Raw genomic sequence first — 27766 nt, forward strand, 5'->3', positions numbered from 1 at the left:
AGTGTACTGACCCCAGGAGTGTGAAGGTGAACGGAAAGGCACTGGAGCAACGAACCACCCTTGCTGTCTCTTCCTGGCCAGTTCCCCTCTCTCCACTGGGATTCTCTGCCTCCTAACCCTATTACAGTAGGCTATGCCTGGAAGCCAGAAGATGCGAAATGTGTTTATGTTCATTGACGGTCAATTACCATGAGACCGGCAGTTATTTGCTTGACAATCATCGGCAGACAAAATGTCATGACCACAACAGCCCTAGCTATTGTCATGTGTAAAGATTCATTACATTCCAGAGCTGACTAATCAATACTGGTCAAGCTCTGTTTTTAGTCTGACTTCTCAATACTGAGCTTCTACTTCTAATCATTAAAGACAGGCCATTCTGACTTACATGTACACACTCGGAAACTGGCCATTTTACAGTGTTGGTCAACACCATACGCACACACAGACACAGCTGATTCCATTAAAGTTCTTTATACTGTTGTGTGGTTATGTTCGATGGACGTACAACACTTCTAGACAGGAAAACAGCATGTGGGAGTCCGTCACTACATAAAACCAGCACCAGGATAAAGTGACTAAGAAGGCAGTTGATATTGGTGAGGGGAGACAGTTTTGGGGGGTTCTTGCATTGGAATTATATTGAATTCTGCTTATACAGTGCCTTCGGAAACTATTCAGACCCTTTTTAAAATGTTGTTACGTTACAGCCTTATTCTAAAATCGCTGAAAGAAAAATACAAACTCAGCAATCTACACACCATAATGACAAAGCAAAAACAGGATTTTAGAAATGCTCTGGGAATCCTGTTTCCGTTGATCATCCTTGAGATGCTTCTACAACTTGATTGGAGTCCACCTGTGGTAAATTCAATTGATTGAACATGATTTTGATAGGCACACACCTGTCTAAAAAGTTCCCACAGTTGACAGTGCATGTCAGAGTAAAAACCAAGCCATGAGGTCGAAGGAATTGTTTCGAGGCACAGATCTGGGGAAAGGTACCAAAACATTTCTGCAGCATTGAAAGTCCCCAACAACACAGTTGCATCCAAGTTTGGAACCACCAAGACTCTTATCTGAGCTGGCCGCCTGGCCAAACTGAGCAATCGGGGGAGAAGGGCCTTGGTCAGGGATATGAGCAAAGAACCCTATTGTCACTCTGACAAAGCTCCAGAGTTCCTGTGGAGATGGGAGAACCTTCCAGAAGGACAGCCATCTCTGCAGCACTCCACCAATCAGGCCTTTATGGTAGTGGCCAGACAGAAGTCACTACTTAGTAAAAGGCACATGACAGCTCGCTTGGTGTTTGCCAGAAGGCACCTAAAGGACTCTCAGACCATGAGAAACAAGATTCTCTGGTCTGATGAAACCAAGATTGAACTCTTTGGCCTGAATGCCAAACATCACTTCTGGAGAAAACCTGGCATCATCCCTACAGTGAAGCATGGTGGTGGCAGCATCATGCTGTGAGGATGTTTTTCAGCGGCATGGACTGGGAGACTAGTCAGGAACGAGGGAATGTTGAATGGAGCAAAGTACAGAGAGATATTTGATGATAACCTGCTCCAGAGCGCTCAGGACCTCACTCTGGGGTGAAAGTTCACCTTCCAACATGACGACAACCCTAAGCACACAGCCAAGACAACGCAAGAGTGGCTTCGGGACAAGTCTCTGAATGTCCTTGAGTGGCCCAGCCGAAGCTCGGACATAAACACAATCTAACATTTCTGGAGAGACCTGAAAATAGCTGTCCAGCCACGCTCGCCATCCAACCTGACAGAGCTTGAGAGGATCTGCAGAGAAGACTGGGAGAAACTCCCAAAATACAGGTGTGCCAAGCTTGTAGCATCCTACCCAAGAAGACTCGAGGCTGTAATTGCTGCCAAAGGTGCTTCAATAAATTAGTGAGTAAAGGGTCTGAATGCTGGTAAATGTGATATTTTTTAAAGTTTTATAAATCAGCAAACATTTCTTAAAACCTGTTTTTGCTTTGTCATTATGGGGTACTGTGTGTAAATTGACAAGAGGGGGAAATAATTTTATCAATTTTAAAACAAGGCTGTAACCTAACAAAATGTGGAAAAAGTCAAGGGGTCTGAATATCAAATCAAATCAAATTTATTTATATAGCCCTTCGTACATCAGCTGATATCTCAAAGTGCTGTACAGAAACTCAGCCTAAAACCCCAAACAGCAAGCAATGCAGGTGTAGAAGCACGGTGGCTAGGAAAAACTCCATAGAAATGCCAGAACCTAGGAAGAAACCTAGAGAGGAACCAGGCTATGAGGGGTGGCCAGTCCTCTTCTGGCTGTGCCGGGTGGAGATTATAACAGAACATGACCAAGATGTTCAAATGTTCATAAATGACCAGCATGGTCAAATAATAATAATCACAGTAGTTGTCGAGGGTGCAGTAAGTCAGCACCTCAGGAGTAAATGTCAGTTGGCTTTTCAAAGCCTATCATTAAGAGTATCTCTACCACTCCTGCTGTCTCTAGAGAGTTGAAAACAGCAGGTCTGGGACAGGTAGCATGTCCGGTGAACAGGTCAGGGTTCCATAGCTGCAGGCAGAACAGTTGAAACTGGAGCAGCAGCACGGCCAGGTGGACTGGGGACAGCAAGGAGTCATCATGCCAGGTAGTCCTGAGGCATGGTCCTAGGGCTCAGGTCCTCATAGAGAAAGAGAGAAAGAGATAATTAGAGAGAGTATACTTAAATTCACACAGGACACCGGATAAGACAGGAGAAGCACTCCAGATATAACAAACTGACCCTAGCCCTCCGACACATAAACTACTGCAGCATAAATACTGGAGGCTGAGACAGGAGGGGTCAGGAGACACTGTGGCCACATCCGATGATACCCCCGGACAGGGCCAAACAGGAAGGATATAACCCCACCCACTTTGCCAAAGCACAGCCCCCACACCACTAGAGGGATATCTTCAACCACCAACTTACAATCCTGAGACAAGGCCGAGTATAGCCCACAAATATCTCCGCCACGGCACAACCCAAGGGGGGGCGCCAACCCAGAAAGGAAGATCACGTCAGTGACTCAACCCACTCAAGTGACGCACCCCTCCTAGGGACAGCATGAAAGAGCACCAGTAAGCCAGTGACTCAGCCCCTGTAATTGGGTTAGAAGCAGAGAATCCCAGTGGAGATAGGGGAACCGGCCAGGCAGAGACAGCAAGTGCGGTTCGTTGCTCCAGAGCCTTTCCGTTCACCTTCACACTCCTGGGCCAGACTACACTCAATCATATGACCCACTGAAGAGATGAGTCTTTAGTAAAGACTTAAAAGTTGAGACCGAGTCTGCGTCTCTCACATGGGTAGGCAGACCATTCCATAAAAATTGAGCTCTATAGGAGAAAGCCCTGCCTCCAGCTGTTTGCTTAGAAATTCTAGGGACAATTAGGAGGCCTGCGTCTTGTGTCCGTAGTGTACGTGTAGGTATGTACGGCAGGACCAAATCAGGACCAAATACTTTCCAAAGGCACTGTATATCACACAGTACCACAATAAACATAGTTCAAATGCAGAGACTCCGAGACCATTGATTGAGTGCTTTTGAAGTAACAGGTTGGCACGAAATCTGTTGCCTATCTCCGCTGCGTTGTATCAGCACAATGGACAGTGCTCTACACACTTTTGGTAATGAATATAGAATACAACACAGATTGTGTAAATCACCTACTACAAATAAGTGTATGTGAATGCAGCCATAACTTCAGGAAGCTGCTGAGGGGAAAATGGCTCATTATAATGGCCGGAGCAGAGCAAATGGAATGGCATCAAACACCTGGAAACCATGTGTTTGATGTATTTGACGTCATTCCACCCATTCCACTCCAGTCAATACCACAAGCCCGTTCTCCCCAATAAGGTGCCACCAACCTCCTGTACCGTACACACTGCTGTCTTACTAAAATAATGCAAACTAAATGCTGAAAGTAGTAGCCTACTTATTCATGCGTGCAAACAGAAATACTGAATAGCAGTTTATCTTAGAATACCGACCCGACAGCAAATGAATGAATGCGAACAGCACAGAACACCAGTACCACGTAGGCCTGGGTAAGCAAATGTTTTTATCGGTGACACAATCTATATTTAGGCTTGTTACATTAACAGTAAACAAATACATTAAAGAAAAGGCGAATGGCGATTCAAATAACCAAAACAGCCTACAGCCTACTACTGTGAGATGCAGCCATGCACAGCTGTCTTGCCAAAAAAGTAGGCCTTTAGGCCCGATTCAAACATGAAAAATCATGCCACTCATGAGTACAGCAACGTTGTGATATGGCACAATACACTTCTGGGGATCAAATTCATCCTACGTAATTAATTAAGCAATGCCAGCCTACCATAAGCATGTTTCAAATACGTACAGTTCCATTTATAACCACAAAAACGAATAGGCTTCCAAGAGAACCCTAATAGATGGTATCTATTTCTATGATGAAACATACCGACATGTCGCTATACCCAGGGTTGTCATTTGGGTTCTTGTATTGTAATTATTTAGAATTCTGCTTATATCACACTATACCACAATAAACATAAAAGTTCAAATGCTGAGACCATTGACTGCTTTTGACCAAGAAGTGACAGGTTGGCGTGAAATCTCCATTGTGCTCTATCAGCACCATGGACAGTGCCCTACACAGTAAAGCAAAGCCGTTTTAAACATAGGCTGGCTAGAGAAGTTATTTTGCCATTCCATACCATAGGTTTTATTGAAATGACACCACTGGCTATACCACCAAGATTTAGAGGAAAACCAACCAGCTAGATTGTTTCTTACCTTTTCAGAAGAGTTGCAGCTTCCTTGATGCTCTGTGGAACTTCCTGAGTTCCAGATTTCCCTCAAATTCAATTTGATTAGTTGAGCATGCTTCTTCTGTGCTGACTGAACACGTTTGTCAAAGTGGAAAATTAGTTGTCGCATGTAGCTGTGGACGCCCCAAAAGTCAATACATGTTTCAGTGCCTTAAGCATGGTCTGCATAGCGGAGAGAGGCCCAGAGAATTGTTGCGGGATATCAAGTGGGGTCCATTTGTCCTCATTGGAGCTGCCGATTTCAGTCTGCAAAAACTGGCAAGCAACACTAAACTCAGCTTCCACCAAATCTGTTTGCTGAGATCCAGCACTGGTTTCACCTTTTTCACATCTAGAAAGTCATGGCTCTCTGGGTCAAGGGGCACACAGGGCCTCCACCAATTGGCTGTTGTGTTCTGACAATGACCATCAAACGTGCTGAAGAACAGTCTTTTACACTGTCTCTTCTCCTCTTTCCTGCTGGCCTATTGTACTGTCCACCACGTATTGCTGGAGATTTTACTTAGATAACGTTGTAGTTTGCTTGGAGCTGGTGGTGCCACTGCACTGTGCCTCAGCTTCTCAATGCACTTCAACGCAATGATCGGTTGCTTTTGCCTGGAGTCATTTGTTTGGAGGATCGAGAAGACTGAGGATTCTGTGCACTGTGGTGACTGTAAACAAAGCCAGGAGCGGCCCTGTAGCCTCGAGTGATTCTTCTTCTGTGTTTTACAAACACGTGCATTTGATGTCAAAGAGGAACTTCACAATGCTGTCACACTTTCAACAACCACTGACACAGTAGCCAGGTGTCCCCTTCTCCTTAGACTTCTCCTTAGACTTTGTATGGGTACTTTGGCAAACGCCCATTTCTGATACACATCATGGCAGCTTAGCTGGTTTGTGCTAGCTAAATAGGTGAAGGCTAATAACACCAACACTTTTGATAGCTAAGCTAACTAAACTCGATAGTGATGTGGCATGAGGCAGAGTTGAGTGAAGCAGCTTCAACTATAAACTTGACCCCGCCCTTATAAATAATATAATATTACAGGCAGAGGCATATCACGTTATTCACTTAACCTACCAAAGATGAGAAGCGTTTTTTCCCGCGTTTATGGAAACCCTACAAAGTCATTGTAAAATTCTTATTTTACATTGACAGCCTACCCCAGCAACACCGGGCCAATTGTGCGCCGTCCTAAGTAGTAAAGGTATGACTTCCGAGTGGCGCAGCGGTCTAAGGCACTACATCTCAGTGCTTGAAGTGTCCGGCTGAGATCGGAAGTCCCATAGGACGGCGCACAATTGGCCCGGTGTTGCTGGGGTAGGCTGTCATTGTAAAATAAGAATTTGTTCTTAACTGACTAAATAAAAAAAATACCTAACTGCCACTTCCATAGCACTCCTATTGTGCTGATGCAGAGACACAAATGTCACTCAATCATTTGAACTTTTTTGCTATTTTTATATAGGGACATGAAACTAAAACTGATGGGGCAAAAGTTTCAAATGAAGGGCTAAGCCCCCTTTTGCCCCCTTGTGGAGCTGGGCCTGAGGTGAACATGCTCTCTAACTTGAGGTGTGTGGCTGAGCCCTGGAGTGTGTCCAAGCGCCCTGATTGTTTGGATGAACAGAGTTGTGAAGGGTGATTGACAGGGCCAGTCCTGTTAAGAGGGACAGCTTATTTTTTCTTTTTTTTTTAACAACAAACAAATTTTGGCCAGAGCTACAGATGGCTATATCTGTCTGCTAGTACAGGTCTGGTAAAGGGCCAGTCTATTACTTTGATGAATGTTTTTTTTATACTGATTTTTTTCAGGGGGTGCTGCAGCACCATCAAAACCCCTACTTCCTGTTGCTATGAATGTGTGGTCAAATTATGTGTTTAGTAGCCGAGGTATGTAGCTGTAGGTAGATTGGAAGAATAATCTGACCCTGGTATCAGTTGTTAGTCAAATTCCCTTTGGGCCTTAGGTAGGCCTATGGTAAGTGACACCACAAGGGATGGTTTATTCAAATGATAGTGTGGTGGGGGTTACAAAAATCTGACAAACATTGACAAGTATTTGCAAGCGCAGTGATATTTACAAATTCAACAGTAACAAGACTGGAGACCAGAGACAAAAATCAAAATTTCCTCCTGGTTAATATCATCTCTGTGGGGGGGTCATAGCTAGAAGTGCTACAGCTTTTGTCAAATTAATGTCAGATTTGACTTTTCATAGCAGGTTAGGAGAACTTCCCCAGCAGGTTAGGATAATTATGTTAAGGTTAGGAAAGGGGTTAGGGTTAGCTAAAGGGCAAAAAAAAAACTTGACATTAACTTGACAAAAGCTTCTAGCCATGACCCTGGCTGCGTTCCTTAATTGTTCACGTTCTGGAACGTTTTATTGAACGGAAACGGTGCTGTAACGAACGACCAGTTGCAAAACGGGGAGGGATTGGGCAACGCTGTCAGCGTGGCAACTGCCCTTTAAATGTCACTCATTGCTTCAAGCCACACCCAGCAAACGTACGTCAAATCCTGTTCAATAACGTATTGGGGGAAACGTGTCGTACAGTACAAACCGTTTCGCACGGTAGCAAACGTTCAAGTGAACTGAACGCACCTCCTGTTAGAGCGCTTCCTCCGATCATTCTGACCAATAGTAGAAGAACGGAGGCGTGGCCATTTCATGTTAGCCAATGAGGTGATTCGTTGATGCTACGTCTCCTAGTAGCTACTTTCATCCGGATGAGGGATTTAAAGTGAGTAGCTTGAATTAACCACAATATTGAACTAAAATAGCATGCTATTCAACGATGACTTAAAATGTGTGTACAATAAATTATTGTAATGTTCATTGTAAACCTAGTTCATCTTGCCAACTCAAATTCTAATAAAAACAGATTGCATGTGAATCGGCCGTGTCAGCTAGCTAGAGCTAAATTAGCGTATCAAGCTAACGTTAGTCAATTGTGAATTCCGGGTTTGGTTTGTAGACCATTCCATTTCAGTCATATGTTATTAGTTCACATGTCAATGTATACGTTTTTCTTATTTAGGTATTTGTTTGATGTTATCTAGAAATAGTATTGGTTTGCAGGTTCACAGCAATATCAGATTACCACTCTTCCACCAGCCAAGATGTACAGCTATCATGGTACCATCAGAGTCTTGGTGCAGGTTCTTTGGGCCTACCTGCTCTGTGGTTGGACGTTTGGCTCCGAGCTTACGTTTGAGCTTCCAGATAACGCAAAACAGTGTTTCTATGAAGATATTACAATTGGTACCAAGTGCACACTTGAGTTCCAGGTAAGTTGATTGAGGCCCTCACATTATGACATGGAGTTATGGGAATAACTATAGCTAAATTGCTAGGCTGTATTTGAAACAAAATATTTTCTTTCCAGGTTGTCACTGGCGGGCATTACGATGTTGACTGTCGTCTAGAGGATGCAGATGGTACTGTTCTTTACAAAGAAATGAAGAAGCAGTATGACAGCTTTACATTCACTGCTGCCAAGAACGGAACATATAAGTTCTGCTTCAGCAATGAGTTTTCCACCTTCACGCATAAGACCGTCTACTTCGATTTCCAAGTTGGAGAGGATCCCCCACTTTTCCCCAACGAGAACAGGGTCACTGCTTTAACCCAGGTAGATCTGTTGTTGATGACTATTGCTGAGAGGTGTTTTTCTGTGCAATTTTCAATTTGGCAGTTCAATCAAAACAATCTGTTAATCCTCTGCAACAGAATTAAATGCAGTTTGCCCCATTTGGCAAAAACCTAATGGAAAGAACTGTGTGCATAGGCATAGATTTCTGGTTATTTGCAGTGCTTGCATGTCAAACCATACAGGGCTCTTGTATGCCTTTTTTAAGTCTGTAAATACCTGTTTCAGATGGAGTCTGCCTGCGTGTCTATTCATGAGGCCCTGAAATCGGTCATTGACTATCAGACACATTTCCGTCTACGGGAGGCTCAGGGACGCAGCCGTGCCGAGGACCTTAACACAAGAGTGGCTTTCTGGTCCATTGGGGAGGCCTTAATTTTGCTGGTAGTCAGCATCAGCCAGGTGGTCTTGCTGAGAAGCTTCTTTTCTGACAGGAAGACCACCACCACGCGTGTTGGATCCTAACATCCCACAGCATCTCATCCCGGTCACCTCCACAAGGGACTTCAGATCCAACGCCACCAACAACAGTTCACGGCAGAATATTTTTTTTATAGATGCCATTCATAGAATTAGAATTTTTAAGGTACGTTCAGGCTTTGAAGTTACTTTTAAAAACCAACTGGATTATCTAAATAAAATCTAGCAAATAATGTTGGAAATGCAACAACCTATTTATCATGTGGGTGCATATTGTCATTGTTTTTTACAACACTGTTTACCAGAATAATGTGAACAAACTGGTAGCCCGTCTTGCAGTTCTAATTTGACACCTTCTTGATACATTAAATCGTAGTTGCAGCATTTAATTTGTGCACAGTTCTCACTTCCTTAGCAATGACAATTCAAACTTGGTTGTTAGATTCAAGTTGTGATGTCAAACAAATCAAAAGTACTCTGTTGTAAACAATTGGTTTGTTTTTAATGTGAGATTCCACTCAACAGGCTTATGGCAAGCAGAGGTTGTGTTTTGGGTGGATGGAACTTGACTAGGAGTTTAACCATCTCTTTATTGTAACTGGTGTTTTGTTGTTGGTTTATGTGTAAAACATAAATATGAAGCTGGTGTAAGCACAAAATGATTTAATTTATTTCATATTAGGCATGTGTGTGGTCATATGTTTGCGTACTGTTCATGATTGTTTCTGCACAGTCATCAGCTTGTTGGCAGTCCAAGGAATTGTTTGCTTATTTGCATAGCTTAATAAACATTCTGGTAAACCCATTGTCAGACCTTCAATATTGAATCAATATATAACCTGAGCCATATAAATAGATAGCATTTACAGGTAACTGCCAATATAAAGGAGACAAGTGTCTTGAAGTGTCTTAATAGAGCATTGGGCCACCACAAGCTAGAACAGCTTCAATGCACCTTGGCACAGATTCTACAAGTGTCTGGAACCTTATTGGAGGGATGTGACACCATTCTTCCATGAGAAATTCCATAATTTAGTGTTTTGTTGGTGGTGGAAATGCTTTCTCAGATGCCGCTCCAGAATCTCCCACAAGTGTTCAATTGGGTGACAGACGGCCATGTCATATGGTTTTCATGCTCATCAAATCATTCAGTGCCCTGTGGATGGGTGCATTGTCATCCTATGAGGCAAAATAATGGTCTGCCCAGCATTTTTTAAGATGATACTAAGCATGATGGGATGTTATTTGCTTAATTAACTCAAGAACCACACCTGTGTGGACGTGCTTGCTTTCAATATCCCTCATTTACTCGTGTTTCCATTATTTTGACAATTACCTCTATATTGTGATGCAGAATATCAGTATCATCAGGAATAGCTGATACATAAAAATCTACTCACTGCTCAGGTTGCTAATGATCAAGTATTTCATTTGGTTCTTTACAAAGGACGCAGCTTGTGGGCCATGTACACTTGTGAACATCATGAAAGGTGTGGTTGTATACAACACCGAGAAATGTGTACTGAAACATTTTATGATTACATTGTCGTGATGATTTCAAGAACTGCAGAAAGCATTACACTTTTTCTCAAATGAATCTTGATTCTATGTACACTTGGTGCTTGTTGATCAAATAATTGATCACAGGAAAAAAAAACATCCTCTGTACATTGTTCACTCAACCTCCAGGACGTGGTAGTAGCCAACAAAATATATGCAATGCAATCGCCATCTGCCTGTAAGGACATGCAAATATGTTATTATTCGTTTAATACAGTTATATGCGCAGATGCCAACTTTATTCACAACAAACCCCAAAAACGAATGACATCTTACTCAACCTCCTAAAATGATGGAGTCGGGTATTTGCCTTTAACTGCTATTGCGTAAACGAATATAATCTCTGTGATTGGATGGTTTCCTTTTCCTTTTCAATAAATAAATAAATTTAAAAAACGCATTGTTTTCGAATTGACAGCAGTGTACTGTGGGTAATGAGGGGACTCGATTAATCTGTCCGGGTAGGCGTGTTGTGCACTGAGTTACAGTTGATTACATTTGTTTTGGAACAGGGCTGCTTCCGGGCGTGAGCCACAGGTGCCCCGTTCAAAGCCAAACGGAGCAGACCGCTCAAAACAAATGTCACGTAACCAAGCACTTGGAGTAATGAGTAGGATTCTGAGTTTTCACAGGCAATAGTGATTTATTTTGAAAAAACGGTTAATATACCTTCACAATGAAAAGTAATTTGAAAATGCAAACATATTGTAATGAAACAGGCTGGGAGAGCTGGTCTCGAACCCTCGACCTTCTAGCCCGAAGTCCAGGGCGCTATCGTTTCGGGACGATGCACTACGCTGCCTAATTTTTTGACAACATGACAGAGCGGTGCAGATTACTTCTCGATTTATATAGTGCTCCTCCCTCGCCGTTTTTGCCCGTTCGTGTCACGTGTCCCACACCCCAGCATAATCGAATCCGCCCATTGAGTCGTGATGATCTAACCAGTGTGGTGGGTCGACAAATTTGCCCGCCCCCCTCAAAGAACATTGTAGAAAAATTGCCATACTAGCTAGTTTTTCTTGTGTTATTTCCTCTGGGATAGATTTAACGGGCGGGAACATCTACAACACAACAAGCTGATCAACGAAGAAAAAGAAGGCATCGCAATCGACTTCGGCTGCTGGACAATGTTGGCTAGCTAGCGTAGCTGTACATTAAATACCAAGCGGGGAGGATGTTCTCTGGCCTCACCGTATTTCTTGATATTTAAACTGGATAAAACATCTAGATATACGTCGATTTACACATGGTTCTTTCGGAAAATGACATGCAGAATTAAGGCTAAAAAACTGCTTGATGAAATTGAAAAGGACGTCGGACAGCGTAGACTGAACACGCCTAGCTGGGGCGTATTCATTACGCCGATTCTTTTGCAAAACGTTTCTCAGACGGAAGCGAACGGGACGAAACAGGGAGGGATCTATCTGCATTTGTCCAATAGAAACTCGTTTTAGTTGCAAAACGTAATGCTTTTCAACTGTTTTGCTAATGATTACACCCCTGGGATGTATTCATTACGCAAACGTCTTACCGTTTAACAACCAAACGGAACGAAACAGGGCGGGACCTACCTGGATGTACCCAGTAAACTATCGTTTCCCGTTTGGAGTTATCGGGTTGGCAACAGATTTTGCGTAATGATTACACCCATGCTATTTGGTTGAACAGTGCCGTAACTAGCTACCCAGCCAATTTTATTAAGTTAGCTATATTTCCGTGGCCAGCAAACTTTCAATAGGGAAGAGGGCAAAGCAGAGCATGCCAATGTTAACAAATACGTTTTTCAGTCGCTAGCTGGCTGATTTCTGCCTCCCGTTTGGCTAATTTAGCAATACGTAGTTAGCTAGTCCCCTAGTATCGAGTGCCAACCTATTCAAGGCTAGCTAGCGCCACAAACAAAGGCTTCTGCTCAACACCTGCCACATACTTTTAAGACGCTCGTGTCTTAATCAACTGTGTCCGTGAACAAAGCTGCATAAATGGATTTACAAACGGCGGTGTTCAATGCAGCCAGAGATGGCAAGCTACGGTTGCTTCAGAAACTTTTGGAGAACAAAACTGGCCTAGAGGTTACCAAATTAATGGCAGAGAAAACCAACGGTGCCACCTCTTTGCTTATGGCTGCAAGATACGGACACCTGGATTTAGTGGAATATCTTTTGGAGTGTTGCTGCGCACCCGTTGAGGTTGGGGGGTCAGTGAATTTCGACGGAGAGACTATCGAAGGTGCCCCGCCTCTATGGGCTGCCTCAGCAGCAGGACACCTGAAAGTCGTGCAGTCTTTACTTGGCCACGGTGCCTCTGTGAACAATACAACACTCACCAATTCCACCCCCCTGAGAGCAGCCTGCTTCGATGGGCATCTGGACATTGTAAAATACCTGGTAGAACACAAGGCAGACCTGGAAGTAGCAAACAGACATGGTCACACATGCCTCATGATCTCGTGTTACAAAGGACACAAGGAAATTGCCCAGTATCTATTGGAGAAAGACGCTGATGTTAACAGGAAAAGTATTAAAGGTGAGATCACACATTCAAATGTTTATTTCCCTGTATTTTATATCCCTGGGTCTACCTGAGCAACGAGGTAAGGCCTAGTACCTGGCAGGTGCTTTGCTCCGTTATGTCATGACAGATCAAAACCAAAATGATGAAACATTAAGTAATTTGCTGTTAAACGCAGATCACATTTGTCTGATACAATTTCCCAAACCTGTGCATGTTTTTCAGACAGTCTTGAGGTAAATCCTCCATTTGGACATCTAATCGGGTCAAATAACAAGATGGAGTAATTTGTATTTAAACCAATTAGGGGACATGATACCACTCAGGCCTGTTCTAAATGTAAGCCTTGCAATAGCCCACTCACAAGATCTGTCCCAATCCATGAGAATTTTACCTCCTTGGCAGGTGCTTAGATTTGCACATTGCTTACATCACTGGTCTACTCCTAGAGGGAAAGGGTTACAGGCAAGCATGTGGGAAGACATTTGCTTAGTTATTTGACAAACATATTTAGTTATGAAATGTAGCAAATTTAACCTTTTTGTCTCTTCACTTAAACATCTGCTTTCAATGAATTTGAATATATATTTATTTATTGCTAGAATATCTGCAAAAATGGTTTCCAGTTTGCAAAACATGTATTAGTATTTCTTTCTTCACAGGTAACACAGCATTACATGACTGTGCTGAATCTGGCAGCTTGGAGATAATGAAGATGCTGCTAAAATATGGTGCCACCATGGAGAGGGATGGTTATGGAATGACCCCACTGCTGTCTGCTAGTGTGACTGGCCACACTAACATTGTTGACTATCTGACACAACACCAGCAAACAAACCACATGGAGAGGATAAACGCCCTCGAACTGCTTGGTGCTACTTTTGTGGACAAAAAGAGGGATCTTCTTGGGGCATTAAAGTACTGGAAGAGGGCCATGGACCTGAGATACAGTGACAGCAAAAATGTTCTTAACAAAGCTGAGCCAAAGCAGTTGATCATGGCCTATGACTATGCCAGGGAAGTAAGTAATGGGGAGGAGCTAGACAGCCTGATCTCAGACCCTGATGAGATGAGGATGCAGGCCCTGCTCATTAGAGAGCGCATCCTGGGCCCCTCCCACCCCGACACCTCTTACTACATCCGCTACCGGGGAGCTGTATACGCTGACTCTGGGAATTTTGAGCGCTGCATCAACCTTTGGAAGTATGCCCTTGACATGCAGCAGAGCAACTTGGACCCCCTCAGCCCCATGACAGCCAGTAGCCTGCTGTCCTTCGCTGAACTATTCTCCTTCATGCTCCAGGACCGTGCTAAAGGCCTTCTGGGCACCTCGGTCTCCTTCAACGACCTCATGGGCATCCTCAGTAAGAGCGTGCTGGAGATTGAACGTGCGGTGAAACAAACCCAGCCTGACCCGGCCCAGCTCAGCAAGGCCCTCTCCATCATCCTGCATCTCATCTGCCTGCTGGAGAAGGTCCCCTGTACCGTGGAGCAGGACCATTTCAAGAAGGAGACCATCTACAGGTTCCTCAAGCTGCAGCCCTGTGGGAAGAATGGCTACAGCCCGCTCCACCTGGCCGTGGACAGGAACACCACCTGCGTGGGCCGCTATCCTGTCTGTAAGTTCCCCTCTTTCCAGGTCACCTCTATCCTACTGGAGTGTGGGGCGGACGTCAATTGCCGCGACGAGGACAACAACAGCCCCCTGCATGTGGCCGCCGCCAACAATCACCCGGACATCATGAACCTGCTGATCGCCTGCGGCACGCACTTTGACAGCACCAACTCCCTGAAGCAGACGGCCTGCGACCTGCTGGACGAGAAGGAGATGGCCAAGAACCTGATCCAGCCCATCAACCACACCACCCTGCAGTGTCTGGCTGCACGGGCTATCATCAAGCACAGCCTCTGCTACAGAGGAAACATCCCAGAGAAGCTGGAGGCCTTTGTGCTTCTCCACAGATAATGACTATGAAAGATGTGCGCCACCATTCTCCTTGCCCCACGTGCACTCTTTTTGATTGTATTGGAGTCCATGATGAACATTGTGTGAACTCCCCCCCCCTCCCCTGCGAAGCAAGAATTAAAAAGCAACTGCCCATAAAAAGCAACTTCTTGCTTCTTGTTTTGAAAACAGCCTATCGATATGAGTCAAACATTTATTATAGTGTCAAAATTGACTACAAAGTGTAAATAGGATAATTTTGGTCATAGTCTGCGAGATGATAGGGAAAAAAACGGTATGTCATGGAATGAGGAGTACCCTAAAAAAAATTCTCGGGTTGGGTTTATTTCAATCCTGCCCACAGCTGACAGCACCCAAGTTATCATCAATTTGGAGCAGAGCTGCACGCAACCATAGTAGTTCCCATGGCCAATTTGGTTTGACATTAGATATTTCTTTGGGGCTAGTTAGGGACCATCAGCAAATTACACAATGTACATGGCTGAAGAAAATAGGCCAAATCAGGAAGTGCAGCCCCCCTTTATAGCTCTGTGGCAAACTGATAGGGATTTTTAAAATATGCGCATGCACAATATTTTTAGCTTACTAATTTCTACATTTTCCATGCTATTTATTAAGATATCATTGAGAGATTTCTCCATGCCCCCATCTCTTTGTTTCTTTCTATCTATGCAAAGATGGTGGAATGCTGGGACTTTTTTCCATTACTATGTTGCCAATATATGGACTCTTAACTTTAATCATACATTCTTTATGCTCTCATTCAATGGTTATGTTGTCATGGTTTTGTGTCGGCGTAGTTGAGTGTAATGGAATTAACTAATTTCTCTATCAAAAAACCATGAAGCTTTATGAAGTGGTAATGTTTGCAAATACCATAAGTGCTTTATTCCTCCTATGCACAGGCTATGATATGCGACTGTTCTGTGTTAGCACTTGTCTGTGCAATATTTAGCATCATATGTGGTGACTGCCTGTTTCTTTGTTTCCATAATTTGTTACACTAAGCAAAGAGGGATGTGACAATTACTGAATACTGTTCGATTGGTAGTGTTGCGTGGTTTCATGTGTTAACTCTAAAAGGTAATTGTGTGCAGGTTTTGAGTAGGAGTGTATGCAGCCCATATGCTTCATGTTATTGATCTTTGAGCCTGATTTGTTCTATGGTGAGCTGAGCACAAAAACAATAGACACAGGTTAGTTGGATACTAGTATGGCCGTGCATGTAGTTTGAGTTTACAGGAAATTCATTGACATTGAGCTTTGTACGACATATCAATTATCGTATAAACTCTTCAGAGCTCTGACTAACCCAAACGTGAAACCTTTATATTTATCCAATTGTATTCTAATTGAAAAGAGGGGAGGCCATGTACAGTGGGGCTGAGCTTTGTGAAATAACCTTGCACATTAGCTTTATTCGTGTGGTTAAAGGGCTTTTCATATTTTTAGAAATACATTTCACCGAACCATACAAATGTACAGTTCCACCAGGGAACTTGCTTTAATTCTGCACTTTATTACAACAGACTTTAAGACTTCATATGACAAAGTGACATATATCAAGTTCATATTTTAAGAACTGATTTGACAATAAACCCATATTGCACTTGTCCTCATTGCCCCAGTGTTATCAATCAGCCCCAGATAGCTATGCAACAGGATGAAACTTTTGTGGTGACTTCCCTGCACACACCTAATTTTCTTTTCCCAGCACGTTAAAAATATTGCACAGTTACTGGATGTTCTTTTGATGAGTCATGATGAGTAATGCATGTAGCAGGTAGGGTGTTGCTCTATGACCACAGTAGGCCTCTGTAGCTGGCCATGGTTGGTTATGTTATTGTTTTTCTCACTGTTCAACTTGTCTATCTTATTTGTGTAAAACATGGGTTACGTGTCAACTAGGGGTTCTTTGTCATATGTTTGATCTCTTCAACTTTTGTCAACTCTGCTGAACAGTAGCCTAATTCTTCTCTGGAATGTTCAAGTGCTAATTTAAAACTGAAACAAGGTTGTTTTCTATGTCTGGTTGATTTGCGCATGTTCGTAGCTGTAGTCTGTCAAGTGTGGAAGTAAATCAAATTGTATTTGTCACATGCGCTGAACACAGTGAAATAATTACTTACAAGCCCTTAACCAGCAATGCAGTTAAGAAAAATATGTTTTAAGTCAATAATAACGGTTACAAATAATTAAAGACCAGCAGAAAGATAACAACAGCGAGGCTATATACAGGGTACCAGTACAGAGTCAATGTGCAGGGTCACCGGTTAGTTGAGGTAACATGTACAGTACCGTTCAAAAGTTATGGGTCACTTTGAAATGTCCTAGTTTTTGAAAGAAAAGCCCCCCAAAAATGTCCACTAAAATAACATCAAATTGATCAGAAATACAGTGTAGACATTGTTAATGTTGAAAATGACTATTGTAGCAGGAAACGGCATATTTTTAATGGAATATCGACATAGGCGTACCGAGGCCCATTATCAGCAACCATCACTCCTGTGTTCCAATGGCACATTGTGTTTGCTAATCCAAGTCTATAATTTTAAAAGGCTAATTGATCAATAGAAAACCATTTTGCAATTATGTTAGCACAGCTGAAAACTGCTGTCCTTATTAAAGAAGCAATAAAACTGGCCTTATTTAGACTAGTTGAGTATCTGAAGCACCAGCATTTGTGGGTTCAATTACAGGCTCAAAATGGCCAGAAACAAATAACTTTCTTCTGAAATGCGTCAGTCTATACTTGTTCTGAGAAATTAAGGCTATTCCATGCGAGAAATGGCAAAGAAACTGAAGATCTCGTACAGCGCTGTGTACTACTCCCTTCACAGAACAGAGCAAACTGGCCCTTACAAGAATAGAGAGTGGGAGGCCCCGGTGCACAACTGAGCAAGAGGACAAGTACATTAGAGTGTCTAGTTTGAAAAACAGATGCCTCAAGTCCTCAACTGGCAGCTTCATTAAATAGTACTCGCAAAACACCAGTTTCAACGGCAACAGTGAAGAAGCGACTCCGGGATGCTGGCCTTCTATTGTACCTGTCCTCTTGCTCAGTTATGCATCGGGGCTTCCCACTCTTCTTTCTATTCTGGTTAGAGCCAGTTTACGCTGTTCTGTGAAGGGAGTAGTACACAGCATTGTACGAGATCTGGATGGCAGGAAGCTTTGCCCCAGTGATGTACTGGGCCGTACGCACTAACCTCTGTAGCGCCATACGGTCAGAGGCCGAGCAGTTGCCATACCAGGCAGTGATGCAACCAGTCAGGATGCTCTCGATGGTGCAGCTGTATAACTTTTTGAGGATCTGAGGACCCATGCAACATCTTTTCAGTCTCCTGAGGGGGAATAGACTTTGTTGAGGGAAAGGTTGTTATCCTGGCACCACACAGCCAGGTCTCTGACCACCTCCCTCATCGTTGTTGGTGATCAGGCCTATCACTGTTGTGTCATCAGCAAACTTAATGATGGTGTTGGAGTCGTGCTTGGTCATGCAGTCATGGGTGAACAGGGAGTACAGGAGGGGACTGAGCATGCACCCCTGAGGGTCCCTCGTGTTGAGGATCAGTGTGGCGGATGTGTTGTTACCTACCCTTACTACCTGGGGGTGGCCCGTCAGGAAGTCCAGGATCCAGTTGCCGAGGGAGGTGTTTAGTCCCAGGGTCCTTAGCTTTGTGATGAGCATTAAGTGCACTATGGTGTTGAACGTTGAGCTGTCGTCAATGAATAGCATTCTCACATAGCTGTTCCTTTTATCCAGGTTGGAAAGGGCAGTGTGGAGTGCAATAGAGATTGCATCATCTGTGGATTTCTTGGGGTGGTATGCAAATTGCAGTGGGTCTAGGGTTTCTGGGATAATGGTGTTGTGAGCCATGACCGGCTTTTCAAAACTCTTCATGGCTACAGACGTGAGAGCTTTGGGTCTGTAGTCATTTATGCAGGTTAACTTAGTGTTATTTGGCACAGGGACTATGGTGGTCTGCTTGAAACATGTTGGTATTACAGACTCAGGCAGGGACAGGTTGAAAATGTCAGTAAAGACACTGGCCCGTTGGTCAGCGCATGCTCGGAGTACACGTCCTGGTAATTTGTCTGGCCCTGCAGCCTTGTGAATGTTGGCCTGTTTGAAAGCCTTACTCACATCGGCTACGGAGAGTGTGATCACACAGTCTGGAACAGCTGATGCTCTCGTGCATGTTTCAGTATTACTTGCCTCGAACATGCATGAGAGCATCAGCTGTTCCGGACGACTGTGTGATCACGCTCTCCATAGCCGATGTGAGTAAGACCTTCAAGCAGGTCAACATTCACAAGGCCGCAGGAAACAATTGCATTGTTTCAGTGGATAAATAGTTTTATAGCCGTGCAATAGGTCACATTTTTCCATATGGTGGTTTTTTAAAAACATAAAAAATAAAATGGTATACCTTAATGGACTATGGAAACTCACATTTTGTAGAACTGTTTTCCTCACTGGTCTACTCACATTATAGTATCATTCCTAATTTCTGGCCTTTCTAACCTTCTGCCGTGTCTTAAAATAACCCTGAATAATGCTCCACGGAAAAGGTGTCCTACATAAGGGCTCACTCCAGTGTCTCCCTGCAGGTGTTTCAGTCAGCACAATGCCCATAAAATAGGCTAAAGGACGATGGCACACCTTGACTGAGACCAGTGCAAAGTCTTATAGCAGCCAGGTCCACATGCCATGCATAAGCAAATAAAAATCCTCTCGTATGGGAGCTCTTTACTTATGTGGTAAATTGTTGGGATTTTCCATTAGTAGTGGCCGGTGTGAGAAATTCGTCTCCAGCGTAAAAGATGGCAAAGTATTCAGACCCCTTGACTTTTTCCACGTTTTGTTAAGTTACAGCCTTATTCTAAAATGTGTTAAATATATATTTTTTCAGCAATCTACACACAATACCCCATAATGACAAAGCGAAAACGGGTTTGACATTTTTGCAAATGTATTACAAATAAAAAACAGAAATACCTTATTTACATAAGTATTCAGACCCTTTGCTATCAGACTCAAAATTGAGCTCCATTGATCATCCTTGAGATGTTTCTACAACTTGATTGGAGTCCACCTGTGGTAAATTCAATTCATTGGACATTGTCTATATAAGGTCCCATAGTTGACAGTACAAGTCAGAGCAAAAACCAAGCCATGAGGTCGAAGGAGTTGTCCGTAGAGCTCCGAGACAGGATTTTAACGAGGCACAGATCTGGGGAAAGGTGCACAAACATTTCTGCAGCATTGAAAGTCCCTAAGAACACAGTGGCCTCCATCATTCTTAAATGGAAGAAGTTTGGAACCACTAAGACTCTTACCTGAGCTGGCCGCCTGGCCAAACTGAGCAATCGGTGGAGAAGGGCCTTGGTCAGGGAGGTGACCAAGAACCCGATGGTCACTCTGACAGAGCTACAGAGTTCCGCTGTGGAGATGGGAGAAGCCTCCAGAAGGACAACCATCTCTGCAGCACTCCACCAATCAGGCTTTTATGGTAGAGTGGCCAGACAGAAGCTACTCCTCAGTAAAAGACACATGACCAGCCCGCTTGGAGTTTGCCAAAAGGCACTTAAATGACACTCAGCCCATGAGAAACAAGATTCTCTGGTCGGATGAAACCAAGATTGAACTCTTCGGCATGAATTCCAATCGTCACTTCTGGAGGAAACCTGTCACCGTCCTTACGGTGAAGCATGGTGGTGGCAGCAGCATGCTATGAGGATATTTTTCAGTGGCAGAGACTGGGAAACTAGTCAGGATTGAGGTAAAGATGAACGGAACAAAGTACAGAGCAATATTTGATAACCTGCTCAGGACCTCAGGCTGGTGTGGCGATTCACCTTCCAACAGGACAATGATTCTAAGCACACAGCCAATACAACGCAGGAGTGGCTTCAGGATCAGTCTCTGAATGTCCTTGAATAGCCTGGCCAGAGCCTGGACTTGAACTCAATCGAATATCTCTGGAGAGACCTGAAAATAGCTGTGCAGCAACGCTCCTCATCCAACCTGACAAGAGTTTGAGAGGCTCTACAGAGAAGAATGGGAGAAACTCCCCAAATACAGATTTGCCAAGCTTGTAGCGTAATACCCAAGATGACTCGAGGCTGTAATAAGACACAGAACCACCAGACGAAGAAAGCATGACATCTTACATAAGATTCCCCCCCCAAGAGCTTGGTTAAAATAGGTAACAACATGGGGAACTCTGGGTCTAAACCTGGTATGAGAGGCACATGTGGAACAATTTCAACAGGTCCTTTAAGTGAGACCTCAGCTAAGCTTTCACTGGTAAATAGAGGCCCGGGGGATACTTGAGCAGGCAGGCACCAATCTTCCTAACCACCACTGTGCCATGGCTTACCCCACTGAGTCAACAGTGAAAACAACGGGGCATATTTATAGGGAGAGGTGGTATGATTATAGCAATGCAATTTCAGAGCTATTTTAGTCTCCCAGTCTTCCTCTGGGAAGCAAGTGGTAAGGCAGTGCCCTTGCCAGTTCTTTTACAGTGTTAGTCAGGGATGATTTTATTTGTCCTAGTGGTGCGACACTATTAAACAGATTTATCATCACACAAACTGACACCATTACACCTATCAGATTTCTGTGTAAAATGACTGATTTACATGTACTATTAAACGGTTTCATTTGACTTCATTTTGCACATTCCCTAGAACTTGAAATCCATTTATTGTGGTTACCTGAAGGACAAGCCTTAGAGCCGTAGTGGAAAAAGTACCCAATTGTCATACTTGAGTAAAAGTAAAGATCCTTTAATAGTAAATGACTCAAGTAAAAGTTAAAAATCACCCAGTAAAATAGTACTTGAGTAAAAGTATTTGGTTTTAAATATACTTCAGTATCAAAAGTAAACATAATTGATCAAATGTACTTAATTAAGTGTCAAAAGTAAAAATATAAATATTTTCTAATTCCTTTATATTAAGCAAACCAGACGGCACAATATTCATGTGTTTTAAGTTTACGGCTAGCCAGGGGCACGCGCCAACACTCAGACATAATTTACAAACAAAGCATCTGTGTTTAGTGAATCCCCCAGATCAGGTAATAGGGATGACCGAGGATGTTCTCTTGATAAGTGTGTAAATTGGACCGTTTTCCTGTCCTACTAAGCATTAAAAATGTAACAAGTACTTTTGGGTGTCAGGGAAAATGTATTGTGTAAAAAGTACATTTTTCTTTGGGAATGTAGTGAAGTAAAAGTTTTCAAAAATAAATATAGTATAGTACAGATACTGTACAAAAAAATATATACTTTAGTAGTACTTTAAAATATTTTTACCTAAGTGCTTTACACCACAGCCTTAGAGGGACAAGCCTGTTATTTAATCATCCATCATATAATGAAAGACTGATCTAAAAACGTTTATGATCCAAAGGTTGTCTGGGTGGTTACACTTACACACACTGATGCCCTAGTTTGTCTTTTACAGTACTGTGAGTCATATGCTTTGATCCAGTGAGAATCCAGAACAGGAGAGCAGAGCATATAAGTAAAGCCCCAGTCACTGTGCTGTGATGAATTGTGTTTACCTCTCACTGATCTGAGAGATGGGTCTCACTTGTGCCTACAGTGATAAGGAGAAGCAGCTGTTAGCTTAGCATGGGGAGGACTTTTTGCTATCTGCTTAGGCCCAGTTCACTTGCCTGCCAAGGACGCTCAATCCCCTGGATTTATGCGGTGGTGTGCATTACCCTTGATTAGTCTTTACATTGCAGCTGATACCACAAGGACTGCCTCCAGTCCTCAGCCTGCCATCATGTTCCTATAACCACCCCGTTTGCCTTTTTTAACAGGGCCTTTTTAGGCTGTCAACCTCTTCACATGTGAGCGTGGTCCCTGAGATGTGCTGTGAACTGCAATTCAGCGTTTAGCTGCCAAGAACTGCCTACATGTAATAATAAAAAACTACTACTAATTACATGTTTTATTAATTTCTAATTAGGATTTAGCAGGAGAGCAGAAACCGACTTGCAAGTAGACTACTGGACTGATGCATTACAAACACTTACCATGAGTCATGGTACTTTCCTGTGAATGACAAAATAACTCATACATCACAAAATAAAACAGAGCAAGGAGGCAATGGGGTGAGCAGAGACCCCATGAAGGTGCTTAAACCAGAGAGGAAGCGACAGGGATCATTTTATTTTCACTTTTTTTAGTTTTTGTATGGGAACCAATGACAGTGTCACCCTTGAATGGCTTATTTGCTCGAATAGACGTTTTGGAATGATTAGGTTAAGAGTACTTATTATAAGTACGACTCGTGAAAACCCCCCAACTTCGAGGAAAAACGACGTATATCGATGTTATGCCTGGTCGTCGCTAGTTACCGCAGCCACAAAGTCCTGAACTCCGCCCAGTTTTACCATTTATTTTCATAAAATGTGATTTTAACCCTAACCACACAGCTAACCTAACCTTAAATTAAGACCAAAACCAAATGTTGGTTTTCATGAATTTTTACAATATTGCCAATTAATGTGTTTGTGGCTGTGGTAAGTAGTGGAAACCGTTCTGCCTGTTGTCGACACGCGTATCTGTACTCTCATTGGCAATAATGGTCCCACCTGATCTTGCCTCCCCTTCCGACCATTGAGCCAAAGATTTGTTTAACTAACCCAAGATAGACCAGAGCCTGTCGTTCACAACGGGAGCAAATTGATCCTAGTGAGCAGAACAATCAAGGTGGGCAGAGCCAAGCACGAGCTAGTGATATCCCATTGGCGCGTTCTAGCAGTTATTTGCACATTTCAGTTAGGGAACGCCTACTTTGTGCGTGTGCAATAACTCAATTCACCCGTGTACTCCTAAACAAACAATTTGTTGGAATATTTTGCAAAGGGTAGTCTACAAAACGCAATCCACTCTGTTTGTTAAAGATTCTAGTTTCGGACGCACAAATCTGTATGGAGATCAAATGTTCCATTGATGAGAAAATGTGCTGAATGTCGGCCAAAACCCATCTCGCTCCAGTTTCTCTCACTGCCGGCCACTGGGCTTCCTTCTCATCACCATATTTGGTAGTGAGTGGAAACTCCAACCGGATGCGTCACATTTATATATCCAGTGAAATATCTGGCTCAATGTTCTATCTGTGATTGAGCTATAACAGAGGGGAAGAGAGCCCCAAAACTCAGCGGAAAATCTGTCTCCCTCTACAGCACGTGTCGTTGTTTCACCCACCAAGCAAGAAGTTTTTGTCAATGAGTGTCGAATTTGTCCAATAAAAAGATAAATGGCTTATTTGTTACGTGATGTATATTAGATCTAATATACGTTTCATAATGCCTAAGTTGTGTATATATATTATATATTATATATATATATACATATTTAGGACACACGTGACATCCTGGCAACTTTTAGACAAAAACATTTTTATATAAGAGTTTTCTCGAGATGGCTAAGCATATTCATGTCATGGGGCTAGTAGCATAGCATCTCTCTATTGAATACCGGCGGTGGACTTCAACAACCCTGATCGAATATTCAAAAATGGATTACAATAATGAGATGTACAACCAATCCAAAGAAAGCTTAGGAGGGAGCTAGACAGCCCGCAGTGATGTTTTGTGGACAACGACTCCCATTGTTAGGGCAGAGAGACGTGTTTCTTGTCAGTATATCCATAATATTTGGCTATAATAAGAACTAGAGACAGCCTCCAAGATGGCTGACCGTTGTTTTCAACGTAATCTACTCACTGTCGAATACGCCGATTCGTGGGGGCTGACATCTTGCTAGTTCCGGTTTCAGGAGTCCTTTACCAATTTCTTTTTTTTTTTACAATTGAACCAAGATAGACCACAGCCTGTAATTTCCAATGTGAATCTATGAGTCAAAGTGGGCAGAACAAGCAAGGAGGTGGACAGCACCAAGCACAAGCTAGGAAGATCCTATTGGCGCGTGCTAGCAGATATCTGCATATTTCCGTTAGGGAACGCCTACTCTGCGAAGTGCGCGTGGGCATAAACTCAATTTGCCATTGCACTCCAAAACAACGCGATTTAAAAAAGGGTAAAGTCTACAAAACTTAGTCCACTCTGTTCATAACATATTCTACATTTGGGAACATAACACTGTATTGAAATCAAATGTTTCACAGATGAGAATTTGAAGAATATATCGGCCAAAATCAATTCCGGCCAGTGGGGCATCCTCTCACTACCATATTTGGTAGTGAATGAAATTTCAAGCGGATGCTTCACATTTTTACATCCAGTGATGTAAAAGAGCCCAGTTTGACTGGCATGTTCACGAGCAAGCAGTAAATTGCCCTTTGCCTCTTAGGCCGCCCGTTGTGAATCGCTTGTGGGCGTGCTGGCAGCATATAATACCTTTTTGATTGAGCGTCAATAATTCAACATATGAAGTATGTATGAAGGTCTGGTTATTAAATGCCTAAATAGTTCGATAGTAATATGCTTTTAAGACGCTCTGGTGACGAACACACTTTGCTTCCCTGTTTCCAATTGTCCACATGGATGGGAGAACCTATTCAAGTAAGTAACGTTAAATACATTTCGAAAATGTAAAAAAAAAAACGATTTATTATTAGTTAGCTACAGTGCAGGCTAACTCATACGCTGCTAAATGAGCTAGCCAACTTGACATAAGGTGGGTGAAAAGATAGCAGCCCCAACTCAAAGCGAGAGAGTAGGCTATTCTGGATAGGGAAGGTACTTGTGTAGTTCCAGTCCCTAGAAGTGAGGCTGGAGATAATAGTAACATAATATTCAGTGCAGTGTAATGAAGTCTGTTTCTTGTGAGGCTTTCTGTCCTCAGATAAAGAGAGCTATGAAAGCCTGTCTAGAGATAAAGATGTCCCAATGAAGGGCAGCGGTTCAAAGTCCTGGCCCTGGGGACTCAAAGGGGTGCACGTTTTGCTGATACAAATGATCAACTCTTCATCAAGCTTCAAGTGGTATTTATGTATTAATTTGTGATGCTAACCTTGATGTGATCCTGTTATTGTCACATGCTACACATGCACATAACAAATCATGATAACATTGGATTGATAGAAGGGATATTATACTTTAGTAATCCACACTTTACCTGCTGATGTAAAAGTCTAATAATGACATTCTTCCATAATTCTACAGATACCTTGTAACGATTGCCTACAGTTAAGATGTAGGGCACTGCAAGGTTGGGTGACCAGGGCCACCTGGGACTGCCTCCTGGAGGAATTCAGGTGTGTGAAGGCTAACTGTGCTGTCCTGCATAACTTCATGAGAATGGACACGTGGACCAGGAGGGGATCTGCAGCTCGCCGCTGTGTGCCAGAGGAGATGTCTACTGCTCTGCAGGATGTTTCAAGGATGGGGTCCAACAACGCAGCAAGAGGCAATCCGTGTGCGGGAGATCTTCACCTCCTACTTCTTCAAAGAGGGTGCTGTTCCTTGGCAACACTATAGACTACACTATGCACAACCAAAGGCTCTTTTAAGAGCCATCCACATTACAATAAGAGTATTCTTCCATTTACTTAGCGATGTCAACTGCAGTTATTACATTCCCAGTTTCTCTCCCTTTGATTTCTACTTCTCAGGTGTGGATGCTGTTTAGGTAAGGGTGTAATGCCAAAACAAAAACAGGCTATTTTAAGTCACCCATATTGAAAAAAATTAGAACAATTAGACACCCTATAACCCACACCTACACACTCATGTATCAATCTGATTGATGGATTGTGTTGTGCAGTAAGCAGGCTCAGGTGTATACCTGGCTCCTTCCACCTTCAAAGAATAGGTAAGAGAGCCTACCATGGAGAATAGTAAGACACTTCCTTATTTCTATAACTACGCAATATTGTTTGTCCTCGTGTGTCTGTGTGTAACAGTATAGCTTCCCATCCCTCTCCTCGCCCCAACCTGGGCTCAAACCAGGGACCCTCTGCACACATCAACAGTCACCCTCGAAGCATCGTTACCCATCGCTTCACAAAAGCAGCGGCCCTTGTAGAGCAAGGGGAACCACTACTTCAAGGTCTCAGAGCAAGTGACGTCACCGATTGAAACGCTATTAGCGCGCACCACCGCTAACTAGCTAGCCATTTCACATCGGTTACATGTGCATGTTTTTCAGCATAAAGTACTCTGCAGCCACTTAGTGTGGACACCTGGTGAGGCCTCGCACACAGATTCCTGTTGAACGCTGTCTCTTTAACTACCTTATTTTCTCAATAAGTCTTTCCCCTTCACTTCATCCCTCTCTCCCCCCTTCTCCCTAAATCCTCTAAGTGATATCAGCTGTGTCTGTGAACCCTTCCCGCATCTGAACTGGCTACACAGAAGGCACAGCATGATCAGAGTTGAGGTCACTTGGTCGGGTCAACAGGAACTATTATTAAAGAGATGCTTTACATTGAAATAGAGATGTAGTAGTCCCAGAATTAATGATCCAAGGTATGTTTTGCAATTCACTTCCAGATGATTATGATGATTGCCAGTAAGAATACATTTAAAAAACAAGGCTTAAACATGCAAGCTGTCTGTCTCATCTGCAGTTATGTTTTGATGTGAAAGAGGATGCCAACCCCCAGTCCTGTCATCACTGCTGGCTTGCTTCTGAAGCTAAACAGCGTTGGTCCTGGTCAGTTCCTGGATGGGAGACCAGATGCTGCTGGAAATGGTGTTCGAGGGCCAGTAGGAGGCACACTTTCCTCTGGTCTAAAGAATATCCCAATGCCCCAGGGTGCCATCTTTCGGATGGGACGTTAAACGGGTGCCCTGCCTCTCTGAGGTCATTAAAGATCCCATG

The 27766-nt window shown here is 43.2% G+C and overlaps 2 protein-coding genes and 1 long non-coding RNA gene across 5 annotated transcripts; all 3 read left to right on the forward strand.

Annotated features, from left to right (window-relative positions):
* Window positions 1–7455: 7455 nt before the first annotated feature.
* LOC110535690 (transmembrane emp24 domain-containing protein 7) lies at window positions 7456–9716 on the forward strand. 3 transcript variants are annotated; one of them, XM_021620863.2, is made up of 4 exons: window positions 7456–7582; window positions 7902–8129; window positions 8228–8473; window positions 8720–9716. In XM_021620863.2, the coding sequence occupies exons 2-4, from the start codon at window positions 7962–7964 to the stop codon at window positions 8954–8956; spliced, it is 651 nt and encodes a 216-aa protein (XP_021476538.1). In that variant the 5' UTR covers window positions 7456–7582; window positions 7902–7961; the 3' UTR covers window positions 8957–9716. The 3 variants fall into 3 exon arrangements, with proteins under 3 accessions (XP_021476538.1, XP_021476540.1, XP_021476539.1); XM_021620865.2 differs by having other exon boundaries at window positions 7484–7582; window positions 7957–8129; XM_021620864.2 differs by having other exon boundaries at window positions 7503–7582; window positions 7921–8129.
* Window positions 9717–11332: 1616 nt separating this feature from the next.
* Window positions 11333–16965, forward strand: LOC110535691 (protein fem-1 homolog C). The gene is made up of 2 exons (XM_021620866.2): window positions 11333–12997; window positions 13645–16965. Exons 1-2 carry the CDS (start codon window positions 12454–12456, stop codon window positions 14946–14948), a joined length of 1848 nt encoding a protein of 615 aa, XP_021476541.2. The 5' UTR covers window positions 11333–12453; the 3' UTR covers window positions 14949–16965.
* Window positions 16966–25212: 8247 nt separating this feature from the next.
* On the forward strand, window positions 25213–27376 carry LOC118937349. The gene is made up of 2 exons (XR_005034626.1): window positions 25213–25925; window positions 26107–27376. It is a non-coding gene; the product is annotated as an uncharacterized LOC118937349 (long non-coding RNA).
* The last annotated feature ends 390 nt before the right edge of the window (window positions 27377–27766 follow it).

Source organism: Oncorhynchus mykiss, chromosome 11 (assembly GCF_013265735.2).
Source record: "Oncorhynchus mykiss isolate Arlee chromosome 11, USDA_OmykA_1.1, whole genome shotgun sequence".
In the NCBI taxonomy this organism is placed as follows: domain Eukaryota; kingdom Metazoa; phylum Chordata; class Actinopteri; order Salmoniformes; family Salmonidae; genus Oncorhynchus; species Oncorhynchus mykiss.

Bases quoted from the DNA above. Each gene is read 5' to 3' on its own strand.
- LOC110535691 (XM_021620866.2), top strand. From the start codon at position 12,454: ATGGATTTACAAACGGCGGTGTTCAATGCAGCCAGAGATGGCAAGCTA. The intron at 12,998-13,644 runs GTGAGATCACAC...CTTTCTTCACAG, and splicing joins TAACAGGAAAAGTATTAAAG to GTAACACAGCATTACATGAC.
- LOC110535690 (XM_021620863.2), top strand. From the start codon at position 7,962: ATGTACAGCTATCATGGTACCATCAGAGTCTTGGTGCAGGTTCTTTGG. The intron at 8,130-8,227 runs GTAAGTTGATTG...TTTTCTTTCCAG, and splicing joins AGTGCACACTTGAGTTCCAG to GTTGTCACTGGCGGGCATTA. The intron at 8,474-8,719 runs GTAGATCTGTTG...TACCTGTTTCAG, and splicing joins GGGTCACTGCTTTAACCCAG to ATGGAGTCTGCCTGCGTGTC.